This window comes from Pezoporus flaviventris, unplaced genomic scaffold (genome assembly GCF_033815535.1).
Source record: "Pezoporus flaviventris isolate CSIRO_AGI_PZ_B2104156 unplaced genomic scaffold, CSIRO_AGI_Pfla_v1 ptg000213l, whole genome shotgun sequence".
In the NCBI taxonomy this organism is placed as follows: domain Eukaryota; kingdom Metazoa; phylum Chordata; class Aves; order Psittaciformes; family Psittacidae; genus Pezoporus; species Pezoporus flaviventris.
The window spans coordinates 12,272,175-12,286,936 of NW_026892761.1; the positions used below are offsets into that span (position 1 = coordinate 12,272,175).

The 14,762-nt window shown below is 47.8% G+C and overlaps 1 protein-coding gene across 3 annotated transcripts in view; it reads right to left on the reverse strand.

Annotated features, from left to right (window-relative positions):
- Nucleotides 1-10,439: 10,439 nt before the first annotated feature.
- Nucleotides 10,440-14,762, reverse strand: part of RALY (RALY heterogeneous nuclear ribonucleoprotein) — a 118,172-nt gene continuing 113,849 nt past the window's right edge. For all 3 annotated transcript variants that reach the window (XM_061441458.1, XM_061441459.1, XM_061441457.1), the window contains 2 exons: nucleotides 14,048-14,096; nucleotides 10,440-12,264 (listed from right to left, as the gene is read on the reverse strand). In XM_061441458.1, coding sequence (XP_061297442.1) covers nucleotides 14,052-14,096 — 45 coding nt within the window. In that variant the 3' untranslated portion in view covers nucleotides 10,440-12,264; nucleotides 14,048-14,051. The remainder of the gene's footprint in view (nucleotides 12,265-14,047; nucleotides 14,097-14,762) is intronic.

The window sequence follows — 14,762 nt, forward strand, 5'->3', positions numbered from 1 at the left end:
GTGTCTATGATTTGGATTTTTCCTTCAGTTTCCTCTTTTAAACAGCTCATGGTAATGGTTGGCGTGTTGTTCTGCAGATCATATCACTGAACTATGTCCAAGACCCAGAATAAAGTTTAAGATAAAAGTTATTTTGCTTTTACGTAACAAGCTTATTTTTAGTTTAGGCTGTCATTAAACAGAGAAACCAGTCACAGAAAATTACAGGGGTGATACACCAACATGAGAGAACTGCGCATGCTTTTATAGCCACATTTATAGGGGATGCATTTTGCACAAAAAGTGACATCAGGACTTGTTGATAACTGCTTAGTCAGGCAGAATGTAGCTCTGAAATAGTTCAGACACCACATTGATGCTGAATTTTAACAGAATTGAACTGTACTGTAAGCTTTCATAGTGTCATAGTACTCGATTTTGCAATTTCTAATAGAGAAGAAATGTTTCTATTTCTTAAGTCCTGCACTCTTCACTTTAAAAAAAATCTAACTAAATGCAGCAAAAAACCTTAAATATCATTTTATGATGGCTGCAGCACACTGTCTTACATAAATCTTGAATTTACAGAAGATACTGCCAAGTAGTTTGAGTTGTAAACTAACACATTATGCTTCTTGCTCTTAACGTGCACTTCTCTTTGCTAGCAGCCACTATCACTACTTCTAGGGGACATGCCCAGTGTGTCCTAACTAGTTTTTTCTAGTGCTATAGAGATTTTGTTACAGCTGCCAAGTACAAAGGTGCAACAAGGGAGGAAAGTCCCTCTTGAGTACCCTGAGTGGGACAGTTTTCATTAGAATTGCCAAGGATATGGTGTATTAGCTCAGGACCCCGCGCACCCATCCCTGCAGGTAAGCAGAGTAGCCTCCCCAGGGAAAACGGTTGTCATTTGCTGAATGCAGATACCAGAAACTGAAGGGTTTCTATGAAGTTTCAATCTTTATATGTATGTTAATACAGAACAGAGTCTTGCCGGGAAGTCATCTACTTGCTATTTGAAAACCTGACAGCACTGTAAGGCAAAAATCAAGGATTTATGGTTGGTTTCTTAAAAGCATTTTGAATTTCAAGTGAGCTATAACAAATGTTGGATGTATCTTTAAGTGAATAAAGCCAGGATCAGTGCCTCTTGTAACATTATTGTTGTATTGTTTTTTTCTCTAGCAAATAGGCATTCTCCTGTTGGAAGTAAAACCATTTGGAGAAATGCTAGTTGCCTCTTCGTTTTGGTGACTTGCTGTTGGGACACACTGAAAACAGCTGAGGCCAGTGGTACTTTCTGTTTTTAAATGCTTGCTTTTTCCTGGGTCAGATACCTTTAACACAGCTTAGAAAGTATGACTATGCTGTAGTTTAGTGCATTAAATATGAAGTTTGACTTCAAGTAGATTTGGATCAAAAAGATGAAGTTAATCAATAAATGCTCAACCCTGCGAGCTCTCCTAGCTCACAAAAGAGCTTTATAGGTATATCTTAAAGATACATTTTGAGTCTGCATGAAATCCTGAAGGTTTGGTTAACTAGTATTTGAGTGCAACATCCTGAGCTGTAGACTCTTAATCTATGTGGAATAACCTCACTGATGCATGAGAAGTTCTGTGTTAAGGAGTAGAGTTGATTTGGTTTTAATGTTCTTAAATTACCTTCCAGCCCACATTCAAAGTGGATATAATTTGCCACAAGGGTGGTGTGAACACAAGCACTTCTTGCTGCTTGTAAGGGTGGTGTAAGTGTGAGGTGCAGTTGTGTGTTCAGAGGCAATAGGGTTTTGTACTCAGGTCGAATCTAAGTAAGAAGCTAAGGCTGGAGTCCACTACAGTAAGGTGGAAGCTTTGCCTTGGATCTGCATGCAGGCATATATTTGGAGGCAGACAAACTGTGTTCCTCCATGCTTTGTGAGCTGAAAATTGGCTGTGTGGTACTGATGGAGATTTATTTATTTTTAGGTACTGAAACAGAGCAGAATGGAATTTGTGTTTGAACAGTTGGGGAGGAGCTTGGGAGCTAACAAAGACCATAGTGATGCAATTGTGTTGCTCCTCTCCATGGCTCCTGCCATGGCCAGAGTGCTCGTACATCTTATCTAAGTAATCAAAGCTGTGGCAGGTCGTAGAATCATAGAATCAGAGGTCTGTTCCTTTCATGTTTTCTAGCCCAGAATATGTAAAAGAAATTCTGAGGCTTGTCATGGAAGGTCCGGGGAGAATTATATGGAAGACATCTTGCTGTCAGTCAGCCTGAACTTATACCATAGAATAAAATGGTTTGGGTTGGAAGGGACCTTAAAGACCATCTTGCTCCAACCCCCTGCCACGGACATGGACACCTTCCACTAGGCCAGGTTGTTTGAAGCCCTGTCTAACCTGCCCTTGAACACTGCCAGGGATGGGGCAGCCACAGCTTCTCTGGGCACCCTGTCCCAGCGCCTCAGCACCCTCACAGGGAAGAGCTTCTGCCTAAGAGCTCATCTCAGTCTCCCCTCTGGCAGGTTCAAGCCATTCCCCTTGGCCTGTCCCTACATCCCTTGTCCCAAGCCCCTCTCCAGCTTTCCTGCAGCCCCTTTAGGCACTGGAGCTGCTCTCAGGTCTCCCCTTCAGGAGCCTTCTCTTCTCCAGGCTGCCCCAGCCCAGCTCTCTCAGCCTGGCTCCAGAGCAGAGCTGCTCCAGCCCTTGCAGCATCTCCGTGGCCTCCTCTGGCCTCGCTCCAACAGCTCCATGTCCCTCTTCTGCTGCTGCCCTAGAGCTGGATCAGGGCTGCAGGGGGGGTCTCCCCAGAGCACAGCAGAGGGGCAGGATCCCCTCCCTGAGCTGCTGCTCACACTCTGGGGGTGCAGCCCAGCACATGGCGTGGTTCTGGGCTCAAGCACACACTGAAGCTGGGTCAATGGGGAGCTTCTCCTCACCCAATAGCCCCAAGTTCCTCCTCAGGGCTGCTCCATCCGGTCTCTCCCAGCCTGTGTTTGCGCTGAGGATTGCCCTGACCCATGGGCAGGATCTTGCACTTGGCTTTGCTGAACTCCATGAGGTTCATGGTCCCACCTCTACAGCCTGTCCAGGTCCCTGTGGATCCCATCCCTTCCCTCCAGTGTGTTGACCTCACCACACACCTCACTGTCATCAGCAAACTTGCTGGGGATGCTCAATCCCCATGTCCCTGTCGACAAAAAAGATGCTAAACTGCACTGGTTCCAGCACCTGAGGGATGCTGCTTGTCACCGGTCTCCGCTTGGACATCAAGCCACTGACCACAACTTGTGACCATCCAGCCAATTCCTTATCTACTGAGTGGTCTACCCATAGAATCCGTATCTCTCTAGTTTAGAGAAAATGATGTTGTGCAGGACAGTGTCAAGCACTGCTGTTCATCCTTTATTCTTCTTTGCATATTGCAAATAACAGTATATTTCTGGGATAAAACAGTCATAACTTTCCATCTGTGTTACTAATAATTCTTCTGCTGAATACCCAGCAGAAATGGGTAATACCATGGAGAAATGACCCCATCTTCAGCCCATTGCATCTTTCATAGTGGGTTTCTGGGCTCGCAGAGACTTTGGGTTTTCTAACACAGAAGCAGCTCCCTTAATTCTACATTCTGTACCAAAGCAACGTAGTTTTAAAACCTTTGTTTCTTTCCCCAGTATTGCTTTGGGTAATTAATCCCATGGAATTTGTACATTTGTTTCTTCCATGTGGGAACATTGCACTCGGGGTGGAGTGGGACTGTGTGACTGACGGCAAAACATGCTTGTGGCCTAATTGTCACCAGTGTTATGTGACACAGCTGGATCTTGTTGTTTATAATGTATCTTAAAATGCTCTTCTGCTAATATTCATTTTCATTAAAAAGGAAAAGGGAGCTTTATTGCTGTTGTTACAGGGAGGAAAGCTTGATGTAATTAATCTTGAAAACAAGGCAAGGAAAAAGTAAGGTTTAATTCTCTTTAATTTTGTGGACTGAAATGGCCTTCTGTACTGCTCATGGTCCTCAGAGCCTGCTGCAGGCCTTGTGCTATGCCCTTGTTCAGCACCAAAACTGCCTTTTTTCCACCATGAACACGAAAAAATCAGTTCTGAGAAATGTGAGCTCATTTGAAATGAAGCTTAAAGCATTTTTCTTTGCTGCATTGTCTCTACACTTTCGGACACCCTCACACAATGGGTTGCTCTCCTACAAGTCCCAGCCAGCAGAGAGGATTGCATTTCTTTCATCGGCAGGAGCTGTGCAAAGGTCTCTTGGGTTCTCTTGACATTGTTATTTACATTCGTGGCTGTGATGTCCATTGAGGTCTCCTTGATGCTGAGGCTGCCTGGGGCTGGCCGTGTAGTCTCCAATTTTTTGTACATGACAATTTGTTTTTATTTCCAGGCCTACTCCATTCTCTCAAATTCATTTAAGCTGTGTGCTGAAACACATTGTTTGCCTCTACACTTTGTTCTGGATGAGGGAGGTGGCCATTAATTCTTGCCCCCAACCAAGAGCATGTTCAGGCTTAAAGAATGACGAGTGCTCATCTATGCCCCATCCCTGGCAGTGTTCAAAGCCAGGTTGCATGGGGCTTGGAGCAAACTGCTGTAGTGGAAGGTGTCCCTGCCTGTGGCAGGGGGTTGGAACTGAATGAGCTTAAAGGTCCTTTCCAACCCAAACCAATCTGGGATTCTACAAGTGTGCTAGGGCTGGAGCCATGTCTGTGCCTTACGGTGATGCTGTGGACAGAGAGGTGTCTTCTGAGGTGGCCAAAATCAGGAGACAGGATGCTTTGGCCTATGAGGGTATGAAGCAGATCTGCCTAGCAGTGAGAAGACCAAGCTGGAGCACAGGGTGAAGATGAGTGGATGTCCCAGCCGTGCTGCCCAGCCTGTCCTCCCCTCCCCGAATGGCTCAGCAGCAACCAGCAGAAAGAACCCCCAAGCAAACATGGGGAGCCCCTCCTGCCTGTGCCTACCTCCCCTCTGCAGCCCAACATCCCTCACTGGCATCTCACAGCGGTCCTGCTCCTGCTGTTTTACCAGTGATGGAGCTGTGGTTGTCCCTAGGCAGCAGAAAGGAGTTCTGCTGTGAAGGTTGGAGAGTCCTTGAATACAGAAGGGAAACACATAGTTAATGATAAAATAAGATTAAGCATGAGGTATAGAAATAGCAAAAGGTGAGGATTAGGCAGGTATGCAAATGCCATAGAGGAAAAACAGAAATGCAATCAGAAAGGTAGCGACTGTGTGTGCAGAGGCACTAGTTCTGGGTTAGTATTCCTGCTGTCTTGAAATACTGTCTTTTGAGAGCTCTGCTCTTAAAAAAGTTGACTGTGTATATCAGATTTACCTTTCTAATTTGGATTGCGATGCCCAGTGCACTATGCTTTGCCTGTTACACATTGAATGTTTTCCAGAAGAGTATGATATTCACAGTGGGTCTTGTATATCCATAGCCTTGTGGGTTGAAATTGTGCTTAAAAGGAGGCAGGAACCCAGAGGAAGGGGAGAAGGGAGTGCTGTGAGGAGCATGGGAATGAGTCCGAAGTAGGAACTAAGCCCACAGCTACAGCCCATCCCTCTGCATTCCCATCGAGTGCTCTGTCACACCATCTCTATGGCCAGCCTTTGTCTTCTGAAGTACTGAAAGGATTAGACTATATAAAATCTTTTATTTCCCCACTGGGTGCTATCTGTATGTTTTCTATTGCCACATATGAATTAAGGTATGAGCAGAGTTTTTCTGTCTCTCAGTTGGGTTCTTTGTATATCCTCTGTGTGGTCATTTTCTCACTGTTTCCTTACTGGTTCTAGTTCAACAGACTCTTTAAGCTGGTCCCTGCTATGTGTGTAGCAATTCTCCAACGCAGACATTCTCCATACACAACCAATGGTGATGACAGCATAAAGCTGGATGTCTCAATAAACATCCCATCCTATTAGGATAATTCCTTTTACCCTTTCTCATCTCATCTATCTTGATACACTCTCTTTGTGTCTCCTTTGGGTGAATCGCTGGGGCTGCGAGCACAGGGAAGATGTGCAAGCTGGGATCTGTGGGAAATTCTGAGGAACCCTCTCAAACTGTCAGGGAAAAGAATCCACCTGGTAGGAAATAAATGTGGGCTAAACTTGAGGGTTTTCTTGCTAAAGTGATAGAGTGTGTCTGTACTGACACATACCCATCCGCACATCACCATGATGGGTACATGAGCAGTGCCGGTGGTGTGGGGCTCAGTACAGGCAAGAATGAGACCGCTTGAGCCCCTCTGCCACACACTAACAGAGGATTTGGTTTATGGGTTGAGTCCTTTTGGCATCAGACCGCCCCCAATCCAAGGCTTGGGAGTGTTTTCCTGGCAAAGGGTGGACAGAATCCACAGGAGCCCTTAGGGTTCGTGGTCATGTCTCCAAATGTTTCCATAACTTTCTTGAGAAGAGGAAAGATCTGGAATTAAATCTCTTGCAGATAATGGGAAGGCGTTGCAGGACGGATACAAAAACGCTCACAGAGGCAGCAATTGGATTTCACAAGTTCCCCAAAGAACGTATCCTATTACAGCTGCGGGAATTGAAGTATTTCCAAAGCACTGCATGGACTTTAATTGTGATGCTCATTAAAGGGATTTATTAAAGTCAATGGGGGCACAACAAAGTATCTCCGGACTCAAACTGAATGCAAGATTTAGAGGTGTTTTGGTCTTTCCATCTCCAGAAACACATAAAAGGAGGATTTGCACTGCAATAACCCTACTCTATTGCTCTAGAAACTGCCAAGGCCAGCATATGAAAAAGCAGAGCACCAAAACTTCTTGCCCATCTGCTGTTCCCATCCGGAGCAGCATATTAATGCCAAAGTGTTTTGGCAACCTCAGACGTTTCTTATTTTCTTTCCAGAGGTGCTGGCAAGGCAGCAGGGACACAGTGACCTCTGGTTTTGTTTACAACAAAGACCATGCTGCTGTTGCCACCAAACGCAGATGGGATGGCAACAAGCACAGCAGCAAATGTGAGAAGCCAAGCAAGGTCCAGGACTCTTGGTAATGAGATCTCGCCTTTGAGGGTGGGGGGGAAAGCCTTTAACAAAAGCATTTCTTGCTTCCAGTCCACAAGATGGAAACTGTGTTTTATGTTCACTTGAGTTGCTCAGTTTATGCTGGTTGTTTTTCTTCAGAATGTGCAGATGAATAAACTGCTGTCTTGCAGGAAATGCTGGGGATAATGGACCAGCCCAACCTTTATCTTCCCACGTTCCAGCAGGACAGGGATAATTTACATGGAGTGACTCCATGGGGACAATGGATCGTGGAAAGAGGTTGGATGCATGTGAGGTGGGACCCCTTTATATTCATTCAAGAGCTAGTAAGATCTAGCAGATCTTTTTGTGTCATAGATGTTTAAAATGCTTTTGAGAAGCACCAGAAATCTTCCTGTTCATCAGGACAAGCCCAGTAACGAGGCTTCTGCTCTTCACTCGTCTGCTCCCCTGCGACAGCAGAGTGTGATGTAGGCTGGGGTTGGGGATGCCGATGGATGGGCTGTGGCCGAGGTGCTGTGTTGTGCTTTGAGCGTGCAGCACACCATGCTATTTTTCACACGTGTGCTCACACTTGGGAAGATGGGCTGGGGGAGTCAGGGGACAGGAGCAGACTGCCATCCTGATAGCACAATGGCTTTGTCCGTACCCTGCTCACTGTAACTCTTATGGAATCCTTAAACCTCTGCAGCCCCAGCTGCTCTGGACCATGTGCTCTCCCTTCCCTCTTTCTCCTAAGCTCTGCTTCTGGGCCTCATGCCCCTGCATCGGCATCTGCCATTCCCTGCCCTCCCTCTCCATCCCTCGGCAAGCAGTGCTCAGAGGGATGGGGTGACACCTCCTCTCCTGCTCCTCCTCTCCTGATGGACCCAGACAAGCCAGCAGGAAGCTTTGCAGCTGCTCTATGGCCTTAAGGGGCGAGAGAGGTGGTGTGTGTTCCCTTTCCCACCCACTGCTGTGCCCTCACCTCTTCATGTGAAGATGGTCACTCACAGAACTCAATGAGCATGAAAAACCCATAACTCATTTTGTTGAGGCCCTGTCTACAGCCAATGGCAGTAGCTTGCCATACATAACTGCCAATGAAGATATGAATGCTGTAACTATTAATTGCCACGAATAACTGCTAATATTTGCTGTAAGAGTTCCCAAAGTCCCTCACTCTCCCCCCAATTAATCAACAAAATCAAACCAATGTTTGCTAGGATGCCTCCACCATGCTCTAATGGCCTAAAGTCGATGAGCTTCATGGTACTGCAGCCACCTGTCCCCAGCCCAGTGCCAGGCTGTGTTTGGGTGGTGGGGAAGGTGATGGGGTTGAGATGAGCAGGGAAGTGCTGTGCCCTCCTCTGAGGCACTGAGATAGCTCTCAGAGTGTAAGTACCTGGCTCAATGGACCTAAGGTTGAGCTCATTTGATCTTCTTGATGGCAAAACGTTTTGATTTGCGTTTATTCTTCCCCTCTCCCCCCCCCCCCCCCCTTTCCTCCTTCCCAGCCACTAAGACAACCAGCCATTAGTCTGATGCTGCTTTCCTCATCTTGAAGTGAACTGGTGACTGATGGCAGGATGGAAGGATGGATGGATCACAAGTGCAAGGTCCTGCACCTGGGTCAGAGCAATCCCAGGCACAGTTACAGGTTGGGCAGAGAAGAGATTCAGAGCAGCCCTGCGGAGAAGGACTTGGGGGTGTTGGTCAATGAGAAGAGGAACATGAGCCGGCTTCAGTGTGCGCTCACAGCCCAGAAAGCAACCGTATCCTGGGCTGCATCCAAAGGAGCGTGACCAGCAGGTCCAAGGAGGTGATCCTGCCCCTCTGCTCTGCTCTTGTGAGACCTCACTTGCAGTATTGTGTGCAGTTCTGGTGTCCTCAACATAAAAAAGACATGGAACTGTTGGTACAAGTCCAGAGGAGGCCACGAGGATGATCAGGGGACTGGAGCACCTCTCATATGAAGACAGGCTGAGAAAGTTGGGGCTGTTCAGCCTGGAGAAGAGAAGGCTGCGTGGAGACCTCATAGCAGCCTTCCAGTATCTGAAGGGGGCCTATAGGGATGCTGGGGAGGGACTCTTCATTAGGGACTGTAGTGACAGGACAAGGGGTAACAGGTTCAAACTTAAACAGGGGAAGTTTAGACTGGATATAAGGAAGAAATTCTTTACTGTGAGGGTGGTGAGGCACTGGAATGGGTTGCCCAGGGAAGTTGTGAATGCTCCATCCCTGGCAGTGTTCAAGGCCAGGCTGGACAGAGCCTTGGGTGAGATGGTTTAGTGTGAGGTGTCCCTGTCCATGGCAGGGGGGTTGGAACTTGATGATCTTAAGGTCCTTTCCAACCCTAACTATTCTATGATTCTGTGGATGCATGCGTGGATGCTGGATGGATGGATGGATGGATGGATGGATGGATGGATGGATGGACGGATGGACGGTTTAAGCATCCCCAGCCTCACCATGAACTTAAATAGATGCAACAGGCAACTCTGACCTCCAGTGCTGCCCTCCGTGGCTCAGGCCAGGCTCAGCAGACATCCTTCTAAGACTGGAAAATTAAATGGTTATCATCTGGCTTCTCCCATGTGGTCCCTGGTGCCCTCCCAACACAATTCAGTCACCAAATGTGCCAGGGTTGGATGTTTACTACAGTGAACACGCGCAGTTGGCAACACTGTGAGCTTTGCTCTGCTGAGGAAGGGACTGGGTAGACAGCCAGAACACACTGTGTTTAAGGAGCATTTATTAGCATTGTTGCCTTGTGCAAACTGGAATAGCAACCTTACTTTTTCCAGTCTCTTACGAGCTGAGCCCATACAAAGTCCAGAGATTAAGGGCCTAGATTTGTACCCTGCTCTCCTGCTTCAAATGATTTCCCAGGCCTCCAGAGGAAGAGTCCCAGAGCCCCTGTGAATGCAGATGTTTGGCTCAGCCCAGTGGGATATACCTTGTGTAATGGAAAGTAAATCCTGCAGGCAGAGTGAAAGCTTAGGAAGGGAAAAGACTTCTCTGAAATAGAGGAAAAAAGTATGTGTGTGTGTGTGTGTGTGTGTGTACAGGTGTGTATGTGTGTATGTATGTGTGTGTGTGTATGTGTGTATGTTTGGATGTATGTGTGTGTGCATGTTTGTGTGTATGTGTGTGTATATGTTTGTGTGTATGTGTGTGTATATGTTTGGATGTATGTGTGTGTATGTGTGTATAGCTGTGTGTGTATAGCTGTGTATGTGTGTGTAAGCGTGTGTATACGTGTGTATGTGTGTGCACGTGTGTGTATGTATGTGCACTTGTATGTGTGTATATAGGTGTGTATGTGTGTGTATAGGTGTGTATGTGTACGTATGTGTGTAGGGGTGTGTGTGTAGGTGTGTACATGTGTGTGTATGTATACGTGGATGTGTGTATGTATGTATGTGTGTACGCATGACACAGAGAGAAGCAAATTAGATTTCTTTCTTTTATTATACAGGATTGTATGTACAAGGTCACCTTTCTCCCAGACATCAGCATCACAGTCAGTTCATAGCAAAAACTGCAGCTCATCTCTCAAAGCCTAGAAAACAGCTCTACAACGGCTCAGTACAACACAGTGGATAAATTGTACAGGAACCGGAAAAAGGTAGGGGAAAGCACGGCTATCCCTTAAATCCCTCATGAATTCTTGGAAACTAAGAAATGCAAATAAAACATTGTGCTTCAAGAGCCATGCTTGCTCCACAATGGCCCTCAGGGGAGGGAAGCTTTGCCCCCAGGACCTGTTTTCCCCTTCACCCTTTGAAGAGGGATGCTGTAGATGAGGTTTGGCTCTGAGCACGGGAGCACTCTATGAGACCGGGGGGGGGCACATGTTTTGTGGGAGAGTCTGACCACGGAGGAGGTGTGGACACTGGTCTGGATTCAAAGCACTGACCTGTATGTATGTGTTATGGAGGGGAAGAGGAGAGATGGGCAGGACACATCTGAGTGGCTGAGTAAAGTGCTGTGTGAGTTTCAGTCCCATCTATTCTGGAGCTCAGAAAAACTGGATAAGGAGGAACAAACAAGAAGAGAAAGGCTGAGAGACCTGGTGTAAGGGGGTTCCCATGACAAGCTGCATGCTAGCTGCTGCAGCCCTCTACTTGCAGGACATGGCATGGATCAAAACCAGCTTGAATCTGGGTAGGCAGGGGAGGTGCTTGCACGCTCACATGCATCATGCTTGGGGTATTCACCGTTACCAGTTGCGTTATGCTCAGGCCAGTTGTCACACTGTGCAGATCATCAGACCAGTGATGGAGACTGGTGATGGAGACTGGATGCCTTTGCAGTCAGGAGCAGGAGCTGTTGCATGCTCTCCCAGTGTGCCAGGTCAGTGTGAAGACAAAGAGAGGTTGGGGCACCCTGGGGAAGGGGCTGATGTCTCTGGCACTGGAAAAGTGCTTGGATTACACCCCTTGCAGCTGGTCCAAGAAAAGGGTCTCATCCACATAGCACTTGAACCCCCTCACTCTGCAGCAACTTGCCAGCCTTTACATTGTGGTTTCCCAGTGGAGAATGAGGAGACAAACCATTCTCTGGATCACTGAAGCTGATGTACGCTTTGTGTCTCCTGCTTGGCATCACTTGTTTCCTGCAGGCAGCTTCCTTTCCCCTTCCCCTCTCTTCAAGCAGATGCACAGACATAGCACATGCACCAGCACTGACTCCTGGGGTTCACCCTGTACTCACAGCAGCTTATGGGGTAAAAGACACGACTGGATGTGACTGCTCTGGGAGGACAGCTCACCCCACACCCTCTTCCTCAGCATGATCTTTAGAGTGAGAACTCAAATTGTCCAAACTGCGACAGTACTTCTCCCTCAGTTAGCAAATGCTCTTGCTCTCACCTAGCATGGGAAAAATTGTCTTTATTGGATTAGGCTTAGCTTTCCCTCCTCTCCTACAAAAAGCTGACTCACTAACATAACATCTCTGACTCATTTGGTGACACAACTGCTCTCCCATTATCTGGTCAGTGATGGTTCTGGATTGTGCAGGGTTTGGACCCTGCCTCTCCTATTTGCAGAGCTCTGAATCCATTGCACAGGGTAGTGGGGATTCACTGGGATGATGGGGTTTCTTTGTCTTTGCTTTACAGATGGATGGAAGATGTCAGGCCATGTTTCTCCTTTTGAATGCCAGGTAGAGATGACAGCAGCACTTCGATTCAGCTTGTCTTGCTCAACGTGCCAGGACAGGGTTTAGCCTCGTGCTTTCCTCACACTGTTGCTCACTGCTGTTCTGAATGGGCTGCAAGGAGAGAAGGGCAGGACGAGGGTACATCATTTTCCTTGCACCTCAAAGATTTGTGATTTAGGAAAGGGAGTGGGGGGCTGATCTGTGACCCAGCTGAGCAGCCAGGCTCAGTGCTAGGAAAACACCGAGGATCAGTGAGAAAGAACGTCTTCTGAAGCAGCAACCACCCCAACATGCATGGAACAAAAGCTTTTGCTCAGAATCAGCCTCTAAAAAGCAGTGTGTGAGCAATCTGGACATCCATAAATCCATGGGTCCAGATGGGATGTACCCGTGGGTGCTGAGGGAACTGGCGGAAGTCATTGCTAGATCACTCTCCATCATCTTTACCGAGTCTTGGGAAACGGAGAGGTGCCTGAGGACTGGAGGAAAGCAAATGTCACTCCAGTCTTCAAAAAGGGCAAGAAGGAGGACCCGGGTAACTATAGACCGGTCAGCCTCACCTCCATCCCTGGGAAAGTGATGGAACACCTTATCCTTAGTGCCATCTTAAGGCATATCAAGGATAAGAGGGTTATGAGGGACAGTCAACATGGCTTCACCAGGGGGAAATCATGTTTGACCAATCTCTTAGCCTTTTATGAGGAAATAACACGGTGGATGGATGATGGCAGAGCGGTGGATGTGGTCTACCTTGACTTCAGCAAAGCATTTGACACAGTCTCCCACAGCATCCTCACAGCTAAATTGAGGAAGTGTGGTCTGGATGATCAGGTAGTGAGGTGGACTGTGAACTGGCTGAAGGAGAGAAGCCAGAGAGCTGTAGTCTATGGGGCTGAGTCTAGTTGGAGGCCTGTAACTAGTGGAGTGCCTCAAGGGTCAGTACTGGGACCGGTATTATTTAATATATTCATCAACGATTTAGATGAGGGAATTGAGTGTACTATCAGCAAGTTTGCTGATGACACTGAGCTGGGAGGAGTGGCTGACACGCCAGAAGGCTGTGCTGCCATCCAGCGAGACCTGGACAGGCTGGAGAGTTGGGCAGGGAATAACTTGATGAAATATAACAAGGGAAAGTGTAGAGTCCTGCATCTGGGCAGGAACAACCCCAGGTTCCAGTATAGGTTGGGAAACGACCTGTTAGAGAGCAGTGTAGGGGAGAGGGACCTGGGGGTCCTAGTGGATGACAGAATGACCATGAGCCAACACTGTGCCCTTGTGGCCAAGAAGGCCAATGGCATCCTGGGGTGTATTAGAAGGGCGGTGGTTAGTAGGTCGAGGGGGGTCCTCCTTCCCCTCTACTCTGCCCTGGTGAGACCGCATCTGGAATATTGTGTCCAGTTCTGGGCCCCTCAGTTCAAGAAGGACAGGGAGCTGCTGGAGAGAGTCCAGCGCAGGGCAACGAAGATGATTAGGGGAGTGGAGCATCTCCCTTATGAGGAAAGACTGAGGGAGCTGGGTCTCTATAGTTTGGAGGAGACTGAGGGGTGACCTTATTAGTGTCTATAAATATATAAAGGGGGAGTGTCACGAGGACGGAGCCAGGCTCTACTCAGTGGCAAACAATGATAGGACAAGGGGTAATGGGTACAAACTGGAACACAAGAGGTTCCACTTAAACTTGAGAAGAAACTTCTTCTCAGTGAGGGTGACGGAACACTGGAACAGGCTGCCCAGGGAGGTTGTGGAGTCTCCTTCCCTGGGGACATTCAAAACTCGCCTGGACACATTCCTGTGTAACATTATCTAGGTGTTCCTGCTCCGGCAGGGGGATTGGACTAGGTGATCTTTTGAGGTCCCTTCCAATCTCTAACATACTGTGATACCGTGATACCTGGTTACTGTAGTCTGGCATCCTCCACATCTGTGTAATGGCTGTTCTCCTGGAGAGAAAAGGGAACCAGAAACAGTAAATCATCACATGTCCCTCTTGCCCTGCCTGGGACACTGTGATACCACCGCACATGTGGTGACCAGCTGGTACCATGCTGTGGGAGACCAGGGAGCTGCTGCTCAGAGCGGTGGAGGAGCTACAAAACACACCTGATGTGGACACTGGGTGTTGCGGCTGTGGCTTCTGGCAGACACAGCCTCAGGCAAACCCAGACACTTCCTCTGGCTCCTTATTCTGGAAGGTCTCTGCCAGACAGCCCTGGGATGTGTGATTCCCTCTTGGAGTCTGCAGTCTGGCTTCTCCTGAGCCTCAAAGGGACTAGGATGAAATTAAGCCCAGCTTCCCTTGTGTAAAGCCAGGTGTCTGATCTGGGCTACACCAGAGTCCGCACCTCCAGTGGGCATGTCCCAGGAGAAGTCCTGAGCCTGTGTGGTTAGACTGGATGCCTAATGAAGACAGGTTAAGTCCATGCTCAGCACTTTCATAAACGTTACTGCATGTGCTTGCACAGCTCACACCTCGTTGTAGCACTGTGAGAAGTTGATTTGGGACCTAGGACACACCAGGGAACAGGCATTCCCACATCACTGGAACTGACCAGTGATACTAAGGGGTAGCCAGTTTGCAGTGGCGAATCATGCACAATGTAATAACT